The following is a 23,455-nucleotide window of genomic DNA, read 5'->3' as shown; positions in this document are numbered from 1 at the left end:
TTTTCACCACAAAGTATAATTTTATTCATGGTTATTAGGGTCCCCCCCCCCCAGGAAGAAACATTATATATGAAAGACAGATGCATTGAGGAAAAACAGAACAAGAATGCTTAGCCATAATTCATCCCCAGAGTGGAGGTGGAATCTCATGTGTCTGAGGCTATGGGGAATACTGAACTCAGCTCCTAACAGAGAAGGGAGAAGAAAAAGCACAGAAACTGCTGATTCCTTATAGGCGGCCAACACAGACGCTCCTTTGATACACCTTGCTGCCCAGTTGATGCAAGCACACTTTTGTTCCTCATGTGTATATTCTCCTGAGGGAGGAGTCTTCACTGCCAGGCCAAGCCCAGCTATCCACATCAGGGATTCTCCTTTGAGCATGCCAGAGGAACATGCCAGAGGAGCATGAAATGGGCTTCTCTCCTTTCTGACTCATAGAGCATTTCGTTAGTGACATTGTTCCCTTAATGCAAAGTCCCTGGTTCTCTTTGTATCAGCTCTGTCCTCATAGCTGTTCATCTGCCTGGTCCAGAACAAGCAGTGATGCTGAGTGAACTGAGAAGCAGAACAGAGCAGGGACCACTTTTTTCTCATCTTGTTTATTCTATTGGAGTACCATTGCCTTCACACCTGGCACTCGTATCTGCTGTGTCAATGTAACCATTAACTGGGGATTGTTGTGATTTGTGTGTGTTTTGAACACTGCAAAGATCCTTCCAAAACTCTGCTTTGCACACACCTTCGGAGGGCCTAATGGGTTCTGTGATGGCCGCTTCCCAAAGCCAGCTCCAAGCCATATCTATAAAAGCTAAATCACATTCTAGAAATTGCATTTTGCTCTTTGCACAGCTTGTATAACCATTGACAAGATACTTACTTTCATTTCTGCTAATGCAATTGAAAAGAGCATTCTGTAAATGAAAGAAAAACCAATTAACTAAACAGAGCATAGAATTTTATTCCACTTTATGAATACAATGGAAATTAAAATATCAAATTATTCCATTCCTCTATAAAGCAAAGACCAAAAGAAATTAAACTGAAATGACATATGGTGGGAAGGAAAACCATTTTCTAACACATATTGAGGATCAAGATGATCGCCTGAGACATAAACTGACCCTGTTAGAGCAAATCAAGATTACAGGACCAAGTTTATATACACTAATGAGTATATGCCAATCTATAGTACGTTTATCTCAATTTGTTCTTGTGGGACACAATAAAGCTACCAGAAAATAATTTAGGAAAATGCAAATCATTTAGAAAGTGATACATTTCCTATAACCGCTATAATTGTCTTAAAAGGACTCTAAAAATCATCTCTAATATTTCATGAAGACTAGGCTTTACTGGGTTCCCAAGGTCTTACCCTAGATTGCAAAACTTGAGTGGGGGAGTGAAGGCTAGAAAGTCAAATTACAATTTTTAAAACTAACTTTTTACTAAGGCACCAAGATTTACAAAGTTACTTATAGTTGAGCTTCAGGCACACAACAATCTAACACCAATCCCATTATTGTCAACTTCCCTCCACCAATGTCCCCAAGTTTCATTCAACCTCCCAACTGTTTCCTTGACAGGAATAATTTTTTTCTGGTGGAAGCCACACCCAAATATTTAGGGGTTATTTCTGACTATGTGCTCAGGGCTCATTCTTGGTAAGGCTCTGGGGACCATAGGTAACAGGGCTAGAACTTGGGTTCTTCCCCACTCACTGTACTATTACTCCAGCCCAATGTTAGTAAGCAATCTGCCACCATTTTTTTTTCTGCCTGTTCTGATCGGATAAACAGAAATCATATTGCTTTTATCTTTCTTTTTATTTATTTATTTATTTATTTTTTTTTGGTCACACTTGGTGGTACACAGGGCTCTGTGCACAGGCTCTGCACTCAGAAATCCCTCCTGGCAGGCAGGGGGACCATATGGGATGCCGGGAATCAAACCCACATTCGTTCTGGGTTGGTCGCATGCAAGGCAAATGCCCTACCACTGTTTTATCTTCCCGGCCCTGCCTTTATCTTTCTAATAAGCTAGTTGTTTCTCTTGATTTTGATTTTTTGACCTTGTACCCGAAGAACATGCTTATAATTTAGGTGGCCATTCTGGATTGTACATCTGATTTTCATCTTTATGTTCTCCTATCTACTCTTACAGTGGTGGTTACTCTGCTTTCTAGAGAGACATGTGACAACATCTGGAGACATATTTCATTGTGGCCATTCTGGATTGTACATCTGATTTTCATCTTTATGTTCTCCTATCTACTCTTACAGTGGTGGTTACTCTGCTTTCTAGAGAGACATGTGACAACATCTGGAGACATATTTCATTGTCATAATGAGAAGAGACAAGGGAGGAGTCTATATGCCACTAACATTTAGGAAACAAAAGGAACTAGAAATACCTGGAAACCTCCCACAAAGTATTGGCCAGCTCTCCTGCAATAGATTACCCAGCCCCAAATAACCATGGTGCCAAATAGTTTGAGAAACTTCATTGTAGAGACATACTCATTTACTCAAGCTATTTTTTTTAATTTGGTCTTAATTAATAAAAGAAATATTACCCCCAAAGTTCTCCTTGTGGGTACTAAAGGAACACAACAGCAAAAAACTGTCTGAATTATATGTACTTTCCTTACTTGACAGAAGTCAAAGATAGGTCTGGAGAGGAAAAAACACTCATAAATCCTAATTCTCACCCAAAAGGATATCAATAAACTATGGTGCATAGGCCAAACCTTGCCTGTCCCTGTTTAAATAAAAGTTTTCCTAGAACATAATCTGCTAATTTTTCTATTTCATAGTTACTTCAAACTATCATGGATGGTTGAGTCAGAAAGAAAGAGACTGCAGGAACCCAAAAGCCTGAAATATTTGCTCTCTGGTTATTTTCAGAATGTTTGCTAACCCTGATGTTTAAAAAAGAGCACAACTATTTTCTTGGATGTCACATCCAAAGATCAGAGTTTTTCCCTAAATTTCTCATTGTGTTTAATGGTCATTTCTTTTTGTTTGTTTGTATAGGTTTGCTCTAATTTGAATTAAAAGCCCTCTTTCCACATAGTACATTTCTAGTGCAAATACTATACTGCATATCTTCATTCTGATCAGCTTTAAAATGTAAGAGAACAAGGCCAGAGATAGCACAGTGGTAGGGCATTTGCCTTGCATGTAGAAGGACGATGGTTTGAATCCTGGCATCCCATATAGTCTCCTGAGCCTGCAGGGGGTGATTTCTGAGTATAGAGGCAGTAGTAATCCCTGAGCGCTGCTGGGTGTGACCCCCCCCAAAAAAAACAAAACCAAAAATAAAATAAAATAAAATGTAAGGGGGCTGGAGCGACAGCATGATCCCCTGCATCCCGTATGGTCCCCAGAGCCAGGAGCGATTTCTGAGTGCATAGCCAGAAGTAACCCCTGAGCGTCACTGAGTGCAGCTCATCCCCCCCACCCCCCGAAAAAAAACCCCGAAAAAATAGGGGAAGAGAACAGTCAGTCATTAAGTCAAGTCTAGTGGCCTCAATGAATCTACAGGAATATGTTCCAAGACCAACAGTGGATCAGTGGAATCAAGGATAGTAGGAAACCATATATGCCATAGTTGGGGCCCTTAACCTGCAGGAGGCTGAACTGGCAAGACTCTAACAAGACACTTCAAGCCTTTTTTTTTTTTTTTCTTTTCAGGCCACACCCGTTAGATGCTCAGGGGTTACTCCTGGCTAAGCACTCAGAAATTTCCCCTGGCTTGGGGGGACCATATGGGATGCCGGGGGATTGAACCACGGTCCTTCCTTGGCTAGCGCTTGCAAGGCAGACACCTTACCTCTAGTGCCACCTCATCAGCCCCACTTCAAGCCTTTTTTAATAGAGAATCCAGGGAGGGACATTATGACAAACCCCTAGGCCAGGAGAGGGAGAATGGGGGAGAGAGTTGAGTTTGGGATCAGGGTAAGGTCAGGTAAGGCAATGATAATTGATTAAGGTCTTTCTTAATGGGGCAGACCCCTTTTATGGCTGGTGTTGGACTGCTGCTAGGGTAAAACAGTAATATGGGACAAGACATATGCACACAATTCTTTTTTTTTCTATAGACACAGTCATGCGAGTTTAATTATAAATTAGACACAGTAAGAGATTTAAAAAAATAAATAAATAAAACAAAGACAAAACCCAAAACAAACCCCTAACAACAAAGCAGAACCATTATCAATATATTGGAAAAAAAGTTACAAAATGAGGGGTCTTTCTCTCAAATAACTTGTTGCAAGCCAAAACATGCAATCAACCTAAAATTTGCTCATCAATAGGTAACCAAATAAAGCAGACATACTTCTTGAGATATGCTCAGTGGGATTTTCCCCTGCCTGAAGAAAGCAAATTCACAGTGGGTAGGACTCTTGCCTTTCATGCAACTGACTTTGGTTCAATCCACAACATCCCATATGGTTACTGAACAAAGTCTGGAGTGATCCCTGAGCACAGAGCCAGGAGGAAGCCCTGAATAAAACGTATGATCTCAAAATATACAAAAAAGAAAAAGAGAAAAGCATGCCTTTTGGGACAAAATGGTTGGAACTGGGGTGTGATTATGCTAAATGAAGTAAGGGAATGAAACAATTACTGGATGCTTTTAATCATAATATAAACAAGGGAGAAGCGATAACAAACTCTTAGACTGGTGAAAAGGATGGTGGCTAACAGAGGTAAAATGCGGTGGAAAGAATGGGCACAGAGGGTGCCCACAGAATGACAGGGAGTTAACACTAGAACTTGAGATCAGTGGGAGTACGTACACTCTTACACACTGATGTGTCAGCAGGGTGGGAAAAAGGTATCAAGCTGTCCCTATGAAATTCTATCCTGCCATAAGTAAATGATACATCATTACAAAATTACTTAGAAAATAACAAAATTACTTTACTGTACACAGTTTGTGGACTGCTTTTGACCATGGGTTACTGTAACCATGCAAAGAAAAACTGTGGCTGAGGAGATATTTGTGGTGGATACTATGTACTTGTATTTAATGATTCCATCAATTTTCTTTTCTTTTTTTTTTTTTGGGCCACACCCAGTGATGCTCAGGGGTTACTCCTGGCTATGCGCTCAGAAGTCGCTCCTGGCTTGGGGAACCATATGGGACGCCGGGGGATCGAACCGCGGTCCATCCAAGGCTAGCGCAGGCAAGGCAGGCACCTTACCTCTTGCGCCACTGCCCGGCCCCGATTCCATCAATTTTCTGCTGCTGACTTTTTACTCACTGATTTTATGTTCATGACTGATCGTGTTCCCCTCTTTGAGAAAAGATTCTTTTTTTTTTTTTTTTTTTGGGTCATACCCGACAGTGCTCAGGGGTTACTCCTGGCTTTACGCTCAGAAATCACTCCTGGCAGGCTCTGGGGACCATATGGGATGCCGGGATTTGAACCACCATCCTTCTGCATGGAAGGCAAAGCCTTACCTCCAAGCTATCTCTCCGGCCCTGAGAAAAGATTCTTAATCTTAGATGTAAATTATAAACCTAGGTAAAAAGTACAAAAAACTAACTTTTTACTCTTTAAGCTACTGTTGATTATTTCGACAGGGCTTAAGACATGCCTATGAGTTACACTATTAATTTTAGACAGTTAACTCTTGGGGTTTTAGTGAGTCAGGTCTTAAAATGTTTTCAATTGTCTGGGCGCCCTCTCGTGGTAGAATCAGGAGCTGACTAGATTATACTCACTGGATCCCTCTGCCTGTCTCCATGCATGAACAGCTTCTCTAACCCAGTTAGTTACGTTAATCTAGACCACAATGGAGGTAACAGAAGTGTGGCTTTACCACACCTCAGAGCCCAAAGAGCAGGTCAATGAGTTGACAGAGTCCTGGGAGATCTTCAAGTCCAGCCTGAAGTTTTCTGTTTCCTAGGAAGCATCTAGCTCAAGTGCTAAAGGAAGGTAGAGAAATGAAGAGATGACCTTTGAAAGACAGGCACATTTGTAAACTGTTCTCTACAAGATTTCTCCATGTTGTGGATACCACGGCTGTCAACAAGCCTCAGTGACAAGAATATGTAAAGGGTTTACTATCAGGGCATGGTTAGCATCAATATGAGCTGCTTTCATTCCTTCTACCTACCAAATGATATCATTTTGATAGCAGCATATATTTGAGCACCCCAATTGAAGACAGAAGGTCTTGAACACTTTTTCTCAACCTTTTTTTTGACTGATATTGTCTCCTTATGGACCCACTTACTGGTTGACCCCAATCTTGTGCTGTTCCCCCCCTTTATGTGATGAATTTATGTGATGAAAGTATAGAAAACTATCTTTTTACTCCTTAAGCTACTGATGATTATTTTGATAGGGCTTAAGACATAGGTATGTAGCCACCTTGGAATACCCAATAAGGCCCCTGGGTGAGAGACACTCCTCTAGAATGCTCACAAGTTTGCCTATTAGCAACAGAGACCACCCAGTGTTTAGTGAATTCTCAGGCAGAAAAACATAAGATTGAGAACTGAGCGTAGTATAAAGCCTGTGTTTCTAGTGCTCCTGCCTGTAGTAATGGCCTCCACATTTCACTCTCCCTTCCCTTCCCTCATACTAACTGGACTGAAATCTATCACCTACTTTGGACAATTGAACTATAGCAGGCTTGAAGGCTGAGGTCTTCCCCACACTTACATGACCTCTCTTAACACACACACACACACACACACACACACACACACACACACCCTAACCCCTTGCCTAACAGCTGATTCTATATGCAGACACACACATACACACACACACACCAACCCCTTGCCTAACAGCTGATTCTATATGCAGAAATGAGCCCAATCAGGATTTTCTAAGCCTGGTCATACTGGAACTCACTAGCAGTCCCTTATATTCCTAAGAAACAATACATTGTTGTTGCAGGCTATGGAGCTTGAGGATGGTTTGCTGCATATTTCTGTGATACACTGACAGAGTATTCAGTGCTTTTTCTACTTCCTCAAAGAATGCTTAATTCATTCACCATTTATACAGGGTCTCCACACAAAACTGCTATTGACTCTGAAACAAAGAACCTTGTGTAGTTCCGAGAGGGAACAAAATTTCCAGGAAAACATTCAACCTATAAATATACTAGCTGTAGCTAGTACCTATTGAGAGGGAGCAAATCTTTGCTCATACTCGAAGTCTTACCTGCTGTGCAGATTTTTCCGACTACCCTGGGCAAGTTTTTTTCCCCCCTAATTCAGGTTCTAATGTGTCTTGTATAGATGTCTACAGATTCTTGTCCCTTGCCTGTGAGAATAATTCTCTTTCCAAGGACAAGCCTAAAACTTCTTAAATTTTTTCTACTGTGACCCCAGAGAAATATTTGTGCGATTCCAGAAACATAGGCATACAAATAATTGATAAAAAAATCATAAAAAGTATACTTAAAATAAGTTTAACTTATTTAGTTTTAGGGGCTAACGTGGCCATGCTCAGCAGCTACTCCTGGCCCTATGCTTGGGGGACCATGTAGTGCCAGAGACTGAATCTGAACTTTCCAGGTGTTTAATTCCTTGAGTTATCTCTCTGGTCCTTAAAAAAGGCTTTAAGAAATTACCTGATACCATATAGGGGACATGACCCTATGAAATTTATGATAATTTATGAAATATGTGAACTAGACTATCTGTTTTCTGCTGAGAATAGCTGAATCCTTTCATCTCTGAACCATGAGAAGAGCACCTGGTACATCCAGTGATTGGTTTGATTGTCAGTATAGTGGAGCTGAATGAATGACAAATGCAAAGACAATTAAGACATAGACTCAATAAAGAAAAAAAAAGTAAAGACACAGACTCTGACATAAAGTTATGCTATAAGATGACAAATGTTATCAGAAAGACTTAAGGCACTGGAATCAATTTTATATATGTGAGTGGAAGAGAGCGAGGCAGGAAAGGTTTTAAAGAGAAACCACTGAGTCACTGCCAGGTAAACAATGACCCAGCTTCCCAACTAATCTTGGAGAAGATGCAAGCCAAGCAGCTAAAAGTTATGCATACACTGGTATTTGGCCTGAAAACTCTGGAGTCCCCTAAGAAGAGAGGCAGATACCTCCAAATTCCACAATACTGACAGCCAAGTAGGAATACACCCATATTAGATAGGAACATAGCAGAAGCCAACTAAGCTCAATAAACAAACAAAAAAAATAGGTCAACTATCAACAAAAAGCTCAATAAACTCCCAATGACTTTAATAAACCCACTGTGATAGAACTATTTTCATAATTTTTAATGAAGTATCTTTCAATAATTCCATTAGTCATTTAGTTGTAACAAGCAAATAAAAAACATTATTTTGTGCCTACTAAAGAGGCCACTTGGGGAGTGGAAAACAGGGGACAATGGTAGAGGGAAGGTCACACTGAGGATGAGATTATTGTTGATACACTGAATGCCCCAAACAACTGTATTATAAACAATTTTGTAAATCATAGTGTTTAAATGAAAGAAAGAGGGAGAGAGAGAGATGGAGAGAGAGGGGGAGGGGGGGAAGAGAGAGCATTTATTAACCAGAAACTGAGGCTTTAGGCCTAAGATTGACAGCTGGATGGGATGGAGTAGGACTGGGGTGGGGGTGCCTGGATTTGTAGTTTTTGTCTTTGGTGCAAATATTTCTATCATGGCTGTTTTCAAATTAGAAAGTGGCTTGTAAAACTGCTAAATATTTAATGCCAGTAGTATTAATGCTCCTAAGCATAAATTGGTTCCAGCATATGGCCAGGCAGGGAAGGTGTGGGGCATATCGTGGTGTTGATTTAAGGGGAGGGAGTTCTAGGTAGGAATGTCCGATATGTCCCTTTTGTGGAGCCATTAAAGTCCAAAGTCCGTGAAAGGAGCAGTATGACCACATTTTTAGGAGAAGGCGAGATAGAGTGGATAAGAGAAGAAATTGGAGCTAGTTGGGTAATTATTGTAGTAGTCAGAAAAGTGGTATAAATGTTTGAGAGAGGTAATAACAGACTTGGAAAAGGAGTCAGAGGCAAACCTTTAGCATCTGACCACCTCTAATTTATGGGAGGTGGAGAGAAAGAGGAAAAGGAAGATAAAAAGCACTGTTGAGATTTTTAGGAGAGCTATACAGAGAGCTATCCCCTCTGTCTCTGTCTCAGTATGTCAAATGGGGAATGGGGTTAAGAGGTCAGGAGCATAACAGCTGACTGAAAATTGAGCATCAAAAATGCATATTTTCAGTAGTGTATTTTTTTTTAAATTCAAGAGCTCAGAAAAAGGGGCTAGCAAAGAACATTCTTGATTTGTCATCATGCATGTCTAGGCAATAAAAATTTAGAAGTAGGTGACAGAACAGGCTGGCTAGGGGAAACAACATAGTCATCTCTCTAACCAGGTCACTATCTAACTTGATCAGATTTCCCTTGTGGGATGATCACCTTCAAGTAGCATCTGAGAAGAAGGGATGAGAAAATAAATACATGAGGATAAGGAGACTTAATATGTGTTATTCCATGCCTGAACTCTGATGCAACGAGCATAGCGAAAATAACATAAGTGGAACATAATCAAGGCTTTGTGCTCTCTTAAGCCAGTACTGCAGGACCTAAGAGGTTTCGCTCTTTTTGGAGCTCATCAGCTGCAGGTAACGGCTCGAATGGCATACTCTTCCCTCAGAACGTGTCAACATTTAAAAACTTTTAACTACAGACTGCAGACTACACCCCACCAATTTTTGGAGTTTCCTTAGTATTAACTACAAAAAAAATTTTTTTTTTTTTTACAAAAAATTTTTTAAAGTCTTATATTCAGATCTTTTGCTGAAGAAAAGGAGACCACATAACTCTTTGCATTAAACACAAAGATGACACCCACAGCCTACTCTGTCATTTGTCACATTACAAGGTTTCCTCAAAGCCCTGCAGATAGATCTGAGGACATTGCAGGGAGGAGGCCTTGGGGCATCCAGAGAACATTAACTCTGTTGTTCCTGGCATCCTTGTCTTCTATCTCTAGATGGGGATTTTTTTTTTTTTTGATCCTTTTTCCTTTATGTGCTGGTAGTAAATCTAGAATCAAGGCTATTTTGAGAGAAACTGGAACAAAATAAAATTAATACACAGAAATCTTGAGAGCACTTCACAATGACAGTTCCTGAGGAGATACTATCTAGCCTGTTGTGGCAAACACAAATGTATCAGGGGTTGACATAAGTGACCACAGGGAGAGAGGAGAAATGGAGATAGTTTTACTTTTGTATGCATAAAATGCCCATGGACAATTTGTTTAAGTAGGAGTTCAAAAGATAGGAAAGGTTTTATAAAGTTCTATTACAGACTATGTTGAATTTTGAACATGAATATTAAAAAATAGAACCAAACACATATCTGCCATCTATACTACTATTCTTAGCTGTGTGTTGATAGGATAATATTGACAGAACTGAGTCTGGAATTCGCACTTCTGGACATCTTGTTATTCTATTCTCTTTCTACTATTTTCAGGGCATTAGTCTTTTATTGTGGGGGCACAGCTGGCAGTGTTCAGAATTTACTCCTAGTTCTGCATTCAGGGATCACTCCTAGATGACTTGGGTGACCATATGTGGTGCTGGGGATTGAACCAGAGTCAGCCACATGCAAGGCAAAACCACTACCTGCTATACTTCTCCGGTCTCTCAGGGTCTTAATTTTGGCATAATATTCTCACAGAACTAGAATCAGGAAGAACATTATTTAATTCTTATCTAGCTTTTTTTAAATATAAAAATGTGAGTCCTCAAAAATATTACGTACTAGCTTCCTTCATAGTTTCTTAGTAAAATAATATCAAAATAAATTGCAGAGTAAAACTAGGAAATAAAAAGAACACAAAGGAAATAAAAGGAAAACAATATGCACAAAATCATAGAGAAGAATATTAAAAAAAGAGACAAGTAAAAATGTACAAGCCTGGGGCAGGAGAGATAGCATGGAGGTAAGGCATTTGCCTTTCATGCAGAAGGTCATTGGTACGAATTCCGGTGTCCCATAAGGTCCCCGGTGCCTGCCAGGAGCAATTTCTGAGCCTGGAGCCAGGAATAACCCCTGAGCACTTCCGGGTGTGACCCAAAAACCAAAAAAAAAAAAAAAAAAAAAAAAGTACATGCCTGAAATCAAAATGTATGGCATCTTATTTTAGTGGAGCATGCAACAAATGGGAATCAACTTATAGTAATTCTGTTAAGTAAGAGAAAAGTGGGAGGTGTGAAATAGATTATGAGCCCAGACTAAAATCTGTCTCAGTTTATAGTCATTTCTAGATCTGAAAGTTTACTAGTCTTCATAATTTGGTATTCATTCTGACATTTAAGAAAGAAGATCACAATCAACAACCAGTTTTTTTAATGGCTATTTTGTTTCTTAGAAAAGAATATTTTCAGCAAACTTGCAAACAATAAACAGAAAAATAAACTCTGCTACATGTTGCACACCTTATGAGAAATGAGTGTGCCTTTTCTTTCATTCTGAATAACCCACATGCAGGAGTGTGGTGAGACAGATCTCTGCAGCATCTGTTCTGACTGTCATGCCTGTGATATCACAGAGCATTTGAACTATCACCTGTGGGTCTAACATTATGAATGCATCAAGGAACCTATATACAAGACCAATGCCCCCATTCCATGAATGTGCATGGAATGACTAGAAGCAAGCACGTCATGGTATGTACACACATCATGTCACAGTTATCTAACTGCTGGTGGTTTCTCATAGCTCTTATCTAACAGGTATTGAAGAAGTACTACTAAGCACAGAAGAAAGTGCTTTCTTTGACTTTGGTGAAAGTAAAAATATAGCAAAGCTGGGACCAGAGAGATAGTATGGAGGCAGGGTGTTTGCCTTGTATTCAGAAGGACAGTGGTTCAAATCCCGGCATCCCATATTGTCCCCTGAGCCTGCCAGGAACGATTTCTGTTTTGTTTTTGTTTTTTGGGCCACACCCATTTGATGCTCAGGGGTTACTCCTGGCTAAGGGCTCAGAAATCGCCCCTGGCTTGGGGGGACCATGTGGGACGCCTGGGGATTGAACCGCTGTCGCGATCTTTCCTTGACTACCACTTGCAAGACAGACACCTTACCTCTAGTGCCACCTCGCCGGCCCCCAGGAATGATTTCTGAGTGTAGAGCCAGGAATAAGTCCTGAGCACTGCTGGGTGTGACTCAAAAGAAACAAACAAACAAACAAACAAAAATATAGCAAAGCTGGGAGATTCTCATATCTCTTCTCAATTACAGAAATTTCCTCTACATTATAGAAGCCCCCAAGTTCCTGCTGAAACATGTCAAATGTTCTTCTTTGCTGGGAGCATCTCATTTAGGATTTGAATGCAAAGGAAAGTTCTGCTACTGAAATGTTATGTTAGTATCTGGCTACTCCTCTCCTCTGTTAGGTCCTTCTAGAGGTAAATTTGCAAATCTAGCTCTCTTTTTCCTATGCTTTTCCTTTTATATTGTTTTCTTCTACCCTCAGGGTTCAAGGGCTACTTTAGAAATCACTTGGGGTGTGGGGTTCTCTTCTATTTCAGCCCTATGTTTGCTTTTTCTTTCTTTTTTTGGGGGGGGGAGGGAATGCTCCCAGGCCATGCTCAGGAGGTTCAAGAGTCCTTTCCAGCAATTCTAGGTCAACTGGGTTACAGGTTCAATGAGAAGGTTCGAGGGTACGCTGTTGTTCACACTCAGTGGATCCAGGACTATTTGGGCCATCCTGGAGGTCATCAGGGCTGCATCTGGTAATGCTGGGGTGGAGGTGGAGGGTATAGTGCTGGGACTCTACTGAGGCAAGTCCTTTAATCCCGTAATATCTCTTGAACTCCCTTTAGGTTCTGTATTTTTAACTATGCCAGAGATCTGAGCCTTTACATTCAAAATGACATTATTCAGTATGCTTCAATTTCTTTAAACTCCCTTCCAAATACATATGCTATTGCAGATGTTCATTTTCTCTTCCTTTAAAACTCAGTAATAGTTTAGTTATTATATAAAACACTACCAGATTTTTTTTTTTTACCAGTGATGCTCAGTGGTTCCTCCCAGTGGTGTCAGGGGACCATAAATTGTTGCTGGAGATCAAACTGGGGTCTGCTATATGCCATGCACCTTACTGTACTACCTCGAGGCCCATTTAGTATTGCTTTCATAGGACAGCATTTCTCTCTTACCTTTCCTGTCCCGACCTTCAACACACACGGGCAGACTTGTAGGGCAATGCGGAAATCCAGAGCAGAGAAGGAAGCACACTAAGACAGTGGAAGACAGGCTACAGGAGACGGACAGTGAGACATCATGTAGGAGAAAAGAAGGAATTGTCACAGTTAGCCACTGTTGAAGAGAACCTCTAACTAATCATCCCAAAGGTAGAGAGATTGGTGGTGGGGAGAGGAGGATCAGTTCTTTGTAGCAAGGTTCTTTAACAGGGAGAGTTCAGTTAATTTGAAAATTTGTTTTCAGAGGAACAGATATGACTTAGCAAATAGTGTGGAGGGGTAAAAGATTCATAAGATTTCTGTTTAAGAATATCAGTCAAGAAATATTGGTCTTGAAAAAGGGGAAAATTCAATAACCCAGAATTAGCTAAAAGAGGTGTACCTTCTATAAGAAAACATAAACTCCTGAAAGCAATAGGCATCCCAACCCTTGTATGTAAAAATGATAAACAGGGCACATATAATCAAGTATCCTAATTCTATGGTATTACATTATGAAAAACAAAGGCATTGTCACGTATAACTATTGCTAAATAGTTAACAATAGCTAATGAGGCTTAGAAATGGGACAAAACACCCCAGTGTATTAGGGACAATCTTACAAATTTCATGATATAAAATACCTCCTCTGTCCCAGTAATTTCCTACCTGAAATATCACCAGTGGGGAAAATGAATCCTTCATATTTGTTTGTTTTTGGACCACACTCAGTCTTACTCTGGCTTTGCATTCAGGGACCAATCCTGCATGGATGGGGGGATCATATGTGTTGCTGGGGATCAAACCTGGGTGGTGATGTGCAAGGCAACTACACTATTGCTTTTAGCCCCAAGTTCTACCGATTTATCTAACTTAAAATAAAACATTTAAATAATTGTATTTAAATAGCAGGTAGCTATAGTATAAGGCCCTAGCATTGAATTTCAGATTTTTAAAAATAATATCTTTATTTGAGTACCATGATTACAAACATAATTGTAGTTGGGTTTTAATCATTAAAAAAGAAACAAAAACACCTCCCTTCACCTTCCTGATATTTACTTTCTTCCCAAACACCAGACAGTAGAAAAGTAAAAAGCTATTTACATTAGTGGTATGCTACTGTTTCTTTGATGAAAAATAGTTTATAAAAAAAGTCAAAAGATAAGAAAAAGGTCAAAAGGTGTGGAGCTTAAAATAATTTTAAAACCTTAGATACAACCATTGGTTTTATTAAGAAAGTATATGTTTTGTCCTTTGTGTATCTGACTTAAGTATTTCTTTAAAATTGATGCTTAATTTCAACTAAGAATTAGTCATAAATTTCTAAACAAGTTAAGTGACATTTTTGTATAGATTATATTTTCCTTAAAGTAAAACAATTTATGTAAATTAGCATATTTCAAAATTTTAAATGAACTTTTCAGTCCTGATAACATACCCTATTCAAACGTGTTGAATAAAATGCATACCTCATATTCTTTTCTGCAAACTTTGGAAATATCATTTTTTGAAGATGCCTATAAGATAACAATTTTCATTAATTTATCATAAATACTATTTATCACAGGACATAAAATAACACAAATTAATACATGTGAATTGATATAGTATTTTCAGTGTATCAAGAAAAATCTATTTTTAAATACTTGAATGTTCCTAACATATAACAAACAAGTTTCATGCAATTTTTTAAAAAGTGAAAATCAGCCTCGGAAGCTAACTAATATGCTAGAACTTCAGTTTAACTTTATGGCTTTAATCTGACATAATAACACAATTCTTCTGTTATTTTAGAAACTAGATGACTTTGAAGGAAATGTAAATCAGAGAATTTATTTTAGCTGAATTCCACTGTAGCGAATTTACTTGGAAGATCTGCCACAGCGAATTTTCTTCTGAAGTCCTGCCAGGACATTCTTTTTTGCTTTTTCTTTAACCCTGTAGAATCTACTCCTTACTGATACAGAAACCAATTTTCTCTGAAAAGATCCATATACAACAAAGAGGGCTCTAAACAGGGGATGGTTATGAGAGGCAATTAACAGCTTATTTTTTTTATGTCATTCCCTTAAGCAAGTTTATGAAGACACTACTATCCTCTCTACAAATGAGAAAATAGAAGCTCAGAGAAAGAGCTAGTTCTTTCTCACTTAAGTATGGGTTTCTTTCTGAAACACGCCCATACAAAGCTGTTTGGGAGATGGTTTGTATTCTCCATTTTATCAGTTCCCATTAAGAGAAGTTCCAGAGCCACCCAAGTTCTGGGTCTTCGTTCGTTTTGGCGCTAGCTCAGTGCATGCACTTTTAAATAGATCAGTTTCTGAGGGTAGGAAGAGGAAGTGGCAGAACTGACAGATAACTGTTTTGTGCTCTACTAGATCCTCTGCAAATCAGCTTCAACATTGTGCTTGGAGAAGAATCACCATCCTGTGTGATTGCTGTGTGTTGCCCAAAGTACTGCTACTGAAAACACACAGTGGCATAGAGTGAAGGTAACATCAGGTCACAGAGATGCCTGTTGAGAGACCAGTCACTGGAAGGAAAGCGAGAGGAATCATTCCAACTGTGGTTTCTGGTATGTCCATATTTTTCCAGGCAGTCGTTTCCTTCCCATTAAATTTGAAGAGCAAGAAGAAATGTTTTCCCTCCCATAGTAGTCTGAGGACCCAGGATGAAAATAAATAAATGGAATCCTACCTGGAAACAAGCCTGAGACAGACCATATCCAAGAACATTCCTAGCTCACTGGAAAGGCATGTCCAACACAGACGTGCAAGGATGTAAGAACATGCTCAGGGCACACCCAGTACTAAAGAGAGGAGTGATGAAAAGCAAGACAGGCACCGAGGCTTTGATTCTGATAAGTCTTCCTTTGTGCAGAAGCTTAAGAGAGAAGTTAAGTTACAGTAAGACAGAGGGTTCCTACGTGCTGCAGCCATAACTGAAAATGCAGTCCGAGATAAAGTAGTCTATGCAAGAAACGCTAAATTTGCAGCTTTTATAGGTCAACCCTTCAAAGGTATGTAGTGGGCAAGGCTTGAGAAATATGCAGTTAGAAGTCAAGCTACATCTCCTGCTGCTGAAATGCCTCATCACCCTATTACCTGCTTGCACGCTTGTCGGCACTCCAAGGTAATAGCCAGCTCACAGCAGCCTAAGCCAACCCAGCCATCGGACTTCTTAAATACACCTTAAAAACAAAATGTTCAAATGGTTTTGGTCAGTAGTGGTGTCAAACATAGGCTGTATACTCAACTGGTTTGTAAAATCCACTGACAATCAAGGCCAGAGGAGTCAACAGGAAAATTGGCTCTGATGGGTGAGACTTCAAACCATGAAGTTGCTCCTCCTGTTTTCCAAGGTCACAGCAATGTAGAGGTATCTCTAATAATTCTAATAATTAGCTTCCTCTGGTTTTTGTTCTCATTTCTGTGCCCAAGTTCTTTTTAGGTCATCCTTACTCTGAGGAAGGTGCGGACTTTCTTGTCTTTAGAGTAAATCAGAGGTAAAAATTCTGATATAACATGCAAATAAACAAAAAGAACAAAAGCGAGCCAGAACTTGTATAGAAACACTGAAATTTGGGGTAAATAATTATCCCAGCACAATTTATGGACAGCAGCTATTTTCCAACCAGTTGCTGTAGTAACAAAAGATGACAAAACTATAAAAAATGTAATTTTTTATTTTTATTGCCTTTTTTTTTTTTTTTTTGGTTTTAGAGTCAAAAAACTTCATCCTGGCTCTGCACTCAGAAATTAGTCCTGGCAGGCTTGGGGGAACACCATATGTGGTGCTAGAAATTGAACCCAGGTTGGCTGCATGCAAGGTAAGTACCCTACCTATTGTACTATTGCTTCAGTCTCTCTAGTGCGTTTTTAAGACCACTTTTAACTACCATAAATATAAAATAATTGCCCCTAAGAGACACAAATGATAATTTAAATTAAAGATGCTTTGAAGTATGCTGCAAATTCCTATATCTATATAAGTTATTATTTATGTTTGGAAAATTATTATTTATAAGGCAACATAGAAATATATTTTACTTGTATATTGCCTTAATTTCATTTTCTAAATGAAACAAAGAATATATTGGGGGCATTCTGTTAATGAAAAAACAAAACAATCTAAAAAGGAAAGAAATAGTTTGCAGATAAAGCTCTCAAAATATAATTATAAGCCACCAAATTATTAAAGATGGCTAAAATTACTGCATTTTTAACTTCTGCAAATTTTTTTTTGGGGGGGGGGCCACACCCGGTGGTGCTCAGGGGTTACTCCTGGCTGTCTGCTCAGAAATAGCTCCTGGCAGGCAGGGGGGACCATATGGGACACCGGGATTCGAACCAACCATCTTTGGTCCTGGATCGGCTACTTGCAAGGCAAACTCCACTGTGCTATCTCTCCGGGCCCTGCATTTTTAACTTCTGCTGTCCCTAAATGTTTTTAGAAAACAAAGAACAGCAAACACCCATATAGCTCCAATTTTTGTTGTTGTCCTATTACTCAGAATTACTCTCATATAGAAAAGAATTTTGAATGGAATCAATAAGTCATCTTTAAACTTTTATACTATAAAGCAGCATACTACTGTTACCATATAGTAGCTAGCCTCTTAGGAGAAACTAAATAGTTCAACAGGCCTTTACATTTAATGAGACCCTACTTACACACAAAGCAATCTACTATTATGTGGAATATGAACTAGATAAAACATATAATTGGTTCCATTATGGTGATTAATATTTGGTAGGAATGATGTATAATGTGCATGTGTATGTATATATATAGAATTTACAATATATGTTTATATATGTAAACAATTTCAGGATACTGTATAGAGAAAGAATTAGAAAAACAGGCAAACAACTTCAGGATGGCAAATTATCCTATCTGTTTGAAAGGAAAACTTCAGACAACATGATAACCATTAGAGTTCATAGGTACCTCAGATAAATTCTCTTTTTAAAAACCACTGGTTTTACCAAGGACTGGAAAATGAGCTATAATCCTCTTTTTAATGACCAGATTAGTTAGATAGATTAGATTGACTTTTTCCTTATAGAAGTGGATCCCCTCAGGAATGTTCTTAGAGGGAATGGGGAGGATAGCTGTGGTGTGGTAAAACACCATTTATCAGGTCAAAAAATTTTTTTATCCCAAGAATGTTAATAATAATGGCTTGAACTTGGAACTGAAATGACAGATGACAAGATTTGCAAGGAATAAACTAATGAAGTGTAAAAGAAAAACAATAAAAAATATAACCTAAGAGTTTCCCATTTATAGTCACTGAAAAGAGAGACATTCAGTTCTGAGTTTGGTTTTGGATTTATACCTCAGGTGTTGACTGGATTAGAACATATACAGGTAGTGAGGTTTAAATAAATTGGGCTTTAGAGTTATTTTCCCAATGCTGCTTAGCAGTTCCTGGAAGGAATGAAAAGACAGGATGAGGAAAGGGAAGAGGACCATACAGAGAAGTAATCAAGGTTCCTTAGGTTGGGGAAGAGGAAAAAGGTAAGAGAAGACAAGGTGATGAGGTCAAGATGAAGTCACAAAGAAAAACTAAGCAGTAACAATCAATTGCTGCAGACAAATGAAAGAATATTAACACTAAGAAAGAGCCCAAAGAGCTATAAACAAGAGACAGAGGTGACCTTTTAAAGACAAGTTTCAGCAGATATAAGACTGTAGACAAGAGTTGTTATGAATTAAGTTACTGAAAATAAATTATATATTTAAAAATTCATTTACAAAAGAAGAGAGCAAAAACTCAAAGGTTTACATGAAGTTTTAAGATGATATTGATTTTTCTTTTTCTTTTCTTTCCTTACTTTTTTTGTTTTTTGGGTCACACCCGGCAGCGCTCAGAGGTTACTCCTGGCTCTATGCTCAGAAATTGCCCCCGGTAGGCTCGGGGGACCATATGGGATGCCGGGATTCGAACCAACGTCCTTCTGCATGAAAGGCAAATGCCTTACCTCCATGTTATCTCTCTGGCCCCTGATATTGATTTTTAATTACAAAATAAAATTTTAAAAATAAAGTGCAAATTTTCATATTCTAAGGCTTACCTGACAAAGAAGAATTCATACAACTCCAAATTTCCACCTAAAATTATAATCAACAAAAAGTTTTATGTAGATAACAGTTCCTCAGTAAGAGAAGTGATTTCTATAAAAATCATTTTTAATTAGCTTGACTGTGCTGTGCTAGGCATAATGTTCTGGGCTATATAAATACAATAAACTAGTCACTCAGGGAAAAAATTAAAGCCTTGATGACAAATGTTGCTCTTTTCTCATTTTTCTAAGAACACTCAAGTTGTTTAGTTACTCGGAATGCTTACTGGAATAATGTTCTGAGACAAAGACTATAATATCTGTCCCTAAATTCCTGAGTAACTAAGGAAGGAGATGTATGGTCACAAATGTATGATCATAATGTGAGCCATCAAATCTACAGAGGCTTCTGAGGGACTGGGAGATAATACCAAAGGCGGGAGAGCATGTTTAGCATGGAGAGGCCCAAGTTTGAATCCCTACATCATGTGTTCCACTGAGCATTGCTATGAATCTTTTTTGGTTTGGGGTCTACACCTGGTGAGGCTTAGGGGTTACTCCTGGCTCTGTATTCAGCTGGTGTGTGTGTGTGGTGTGTGGTGTGTGTGTGTGTGTGTGGTGTGGTGTGTGTGTGTGTGGGGGGGGGTGCATATAGGATGCTGGGAATAGAACCAGGTTGATCGCATGCAAAGCTCCCCACTGTTCTATTGTTCTGATCCCAAGACTGGAATACATTTATGTTTAATATTGTTTTTAGAACTATATCATACACAAAAAAATAATATTCTATCACTTTCTACCAAGATCTTTTTTTTTTTTCGGTTCACACCCAGCAGCGCTCAGGGGTGACTCCTTGCTCCATTCTCAGAAGTCGTTCCTGGCAGGCTTGGGGGACCATATGGGATGCCGGGATTTGAACCATTGTCTGTTTGAATCAGCTGTGTGCAAGGCAAACGTCTTACCGCTGTGCTATCTCTCCAGCTCCTCTACCAAGATCTTTTAAAATACAAAGTTCTATTCAACATTTCTCTTTGATTACATACTTCTTCAAATTACATTTGAAGAATTACTAAATCTAAGTGTAACTCATTATGATCTTTACTTAAATAAAATCTTCCACAGTTAAGCTAAACTATACTTACCATTGACTCAGGGCAGTAATCTGGAGCTCGCTGCAGCAGATGCTTTAGTTGGGATTCACTTTTTGAAGAAAATATCTGTTTAACCAAAAAAAAATTTTGTGGCATTCTTTTTCAGAAGAAATAATAATTACATTTTATTACCTTTTAGACCTATCTATCATCTATGTATTTTCAATTTTCTCTTATAAATGGGAAAAAAAACTTAAGAAAGTTCTAAATCAACTGAGGCAAAATTCTAAAAGGGATCATTAGTTTGGCAAATAATCAATTAAGTCCAAATATGACAAGTCTGGGGCTGGAGAGGAGGTAGAGGAACTAAGGCACTTGCCTCACACATAGCTATCCCTGGTTTGATCCTTGGCACAGATTATGATCCTCCACCTACCCCCACACCACCATCAGGAGTGATCCCTGAGCACTGCTAGACATGGTCCTAAAACAAAAACGAAAAAAACCAACCCATAAATATGAAAAGTCTGGACCTGTCTGTAATTATCCAAATGGAGAAAAGATGATAAACTTTTAGAGTAAGAAGAGATAAAGACTAAAACAGGAAAGAAAAAAAAAACTATAAGTCACTTTTCGTTAACAGGCCATAATGAAAATAGAACCTGTCAATAATTGTCAAACTCTTCATTCTGTCTGTCTGTCTGTCTCTGGCCATACCAGTAGTGCTCAGGGTTCACTCCTGGCTCTGTGCTCATCAATCATGCCTGAGAGTTCTCAGAGGACCACATGGGACTCTGGGGCCAGAACTTAGGTTAGGGAACCATGTGGTGCCAGGAACTAAATCTGAACCTTTTGCATGTTTTGTTTATTAGTTTAAAAATCAAATATAAAATGAAAATGCTATAGTTATTTCAACCAAAAATAACCAGAAGCCAAGCATTAACCAAAAAAATGCTACCTGAACATCTTGCTACTTTGAAAAATATGGTATTTATATCAAATAATTTTAGAGTGAAAACTGCTACTATTTGTCAAAGTAGATGATAACCATGGTGAAGTATTGATTCAGAGTTATCAAGCACTCACTAAAACCCATTTAGTTTCTGTTTGAAAAGACCCTCAACAAACTCCCTTGCCAGGTAGTAATTAAAGTTTTGAGCTAATGGCCTTTAATGTTTACTTATTATATTGACTTTGAATTTCCAATCAATATCAGGAGCAATCAAAGATTCTTGCAAGGGTATCTCTATGTTACTCTCTCAAAGAATCTGCTTCTTGTAGAATAAATCCAGCTTATTTCTCAGTGTAAAAAAGCAAATTGTGCAAATTCCCCAAATTGAAGGCTATATAGCAAGTTGTCCACCCATTCCTCATTGGACAAAGAATTTGCTAGGGCATTCTTGAAGAAATATTTAACTTTTTGCCTCAGCTCAATGAACTGTAAAAGAACTCTTCAGCTTTACAGCCACCTTACATTTACATGGAGAAGAGGAGGACATAGATAGCCCATACTCTCACATTATCAGTAGGACTAGAGCCCACAGCCTGACTGGAAATGTTGTTTCTGTATATTGCCACATCATTCAACACTGTGTTTGTTTCTGTCAGAAGCTTCTTTGCAGCTAGGTGGGCAAACATTTTGGATAAGTAACATCCTTTTTATTTCTGCAACTAAACCTGAGCAATGATTGGTTAATGTTCATGGCAATGTCTGTCACACTCAGAAACATGTATCTCAGTCTGAGCCATGTGCTTGCAAATATTTATTCTGAACATCAACTAGCTCTGAACTAGCACCCATTTTGGTACAGTCAAGGCAACAGAAATGTTCTTCCTTAAAGCCTTCATTATCAGTAGATCTCATGAAGCAACATGATCATCACGAAGCAGTGTGACCTTTCAGTCGACTAAGTGACTTCAGTTGCAAAGCTTTCTCCTTTCTCCTCTCTCTGGCTTGGCCATGACAACAATTCCCTGCTGTGACTTGAAAGTGGTATCACAACTAGCTTCTGAGTGACTTGAGGACCAATAATCCCTAGAGTGACATCTATATCACAAGGCTTCACAAACTTCTCAGTCACAGTCAATGGGCTTTTGAATACTTGAAGAGTAACTAAATGAGGCATTTGAAACAATGACTTGAAAACTGATGATAACAAATGATAAAAAAAAAAAAACCTGAGGTCTGCTTCATATACATTTCCATTGTATACTATATCACACAATACAAGTATGAGTGGATGTGTAGAGTAGGTACAAATGAAAACCAACTGGCCTTGACTTAATGTTGAGTGAATATGGGAAAGGAGTTTACTATACTTCTCTTTATCTTCAGATAGACTTGGAAGCCCTCGTTTTTATATTATAAAATATTTAAATTAAAAAAATGGAAAATGAAAGATGTCATTGAAAAGCAAGAAAGCATGAGAAAGCCTTGTAAGCTTGAGATCACTGAGACTACATGATTACCGGCAATACCCCACATGTCTGAGTGAAATCCCAGCTGCTATTCATTGAGGATCCCTGGTGCCACTCTGCAGTGTGTGACTCCTCCTGAGCACTGCAACAGAGTGTGCACCTAAACATGAGTGTAAACCCTTGCAAGCATCACACGTGTATGCAAACCCCTTCCCCACTTCATCACAAAACAACCCCACCAAAAGGGACAGAAAGGAAAAGAAAAAGAAAAGAGTATGCACAGGACACAGAGTGGAGTGGGAAGAAGCACAAAGAAAGTCAGGTTTTGATTTATCTTTTTTTTTCAACTCATGAAACAAAACAATGGAACAAACAATGTATGTGGCCTTAACCCACTGGCTAAAAACCTGGATTTAAATATTGAGGTTGAGTCCCTGCTCTTCAAATTTACTGACTTGGGGAATCTGACAAATTCTTTTTTCTTTTTCTTTTATTTATGTATTTATTTAAAATGTTTTCTAATAATATCTTTATTTAAGTACCAGTGGCAGGAAAATTAATTTTTCTATGACCCAGTTTCCTCTCTTTAAAATGCATCTAATAACATTATCCTCCTCAAGGACTTGGTGTGACAATTAAATGAAATATTA

The 23,455-nt window shown here is 38.7% G+C and overlaps 1 protein-coding gene across 1 annotated transcript in view; it reads right to left on the bottom strand.

The window, feature by feature from the left end:
- The window catches only part of RECK (reversion inducing cysteine rich protein with kazal motifs), an 82,367-nt gene that overhangs the window by 35,761 nt on the left and 23,151 nt on the right, over positions 1-23,455 (bottom strand). Inside the window, exons 5-9 of the mRNA XM_049772428.1 lie at positions 20,439-20,513; positions 19,309-19,345; positions 16,333-16,418; positions 14,698-14,745; positions 881-914 (exon numbers count right to left, since the gene is read on the bottom strand). Coding sequence (XP_049628385.1) covers positions 881-914; positions 14,698-14,745; positions 16,333-16,418; positions 19,309-19,345; positions 20,439-20,513 — 280 coding nt within the window. The remainder of the gene's footprint in view (positions 1-880; positions 915-14,697; positions 14,746-16,332; positions 16,419-19,308; positions 19,346-20,438; positions 20,514-23,455) is intronic.

This window comes from Suncus etruscus, chromosome 1 (assembly GCF_024139225.1).
Source record: "Suncus etruscus isolate mSunEtr1 chromosome 1, mSunEtr1.pri.cur, whole genome shotgun sequence".
Lineage (NCBI taxonomy): Eukaryota > Metazoa > Chordata > Mammalia > Eulipotyphla > Soricidae > Suncus > Suncus etruscus.
This window is presented reverse-complemented; position numbering and strand designations above follow the sequence as displayed.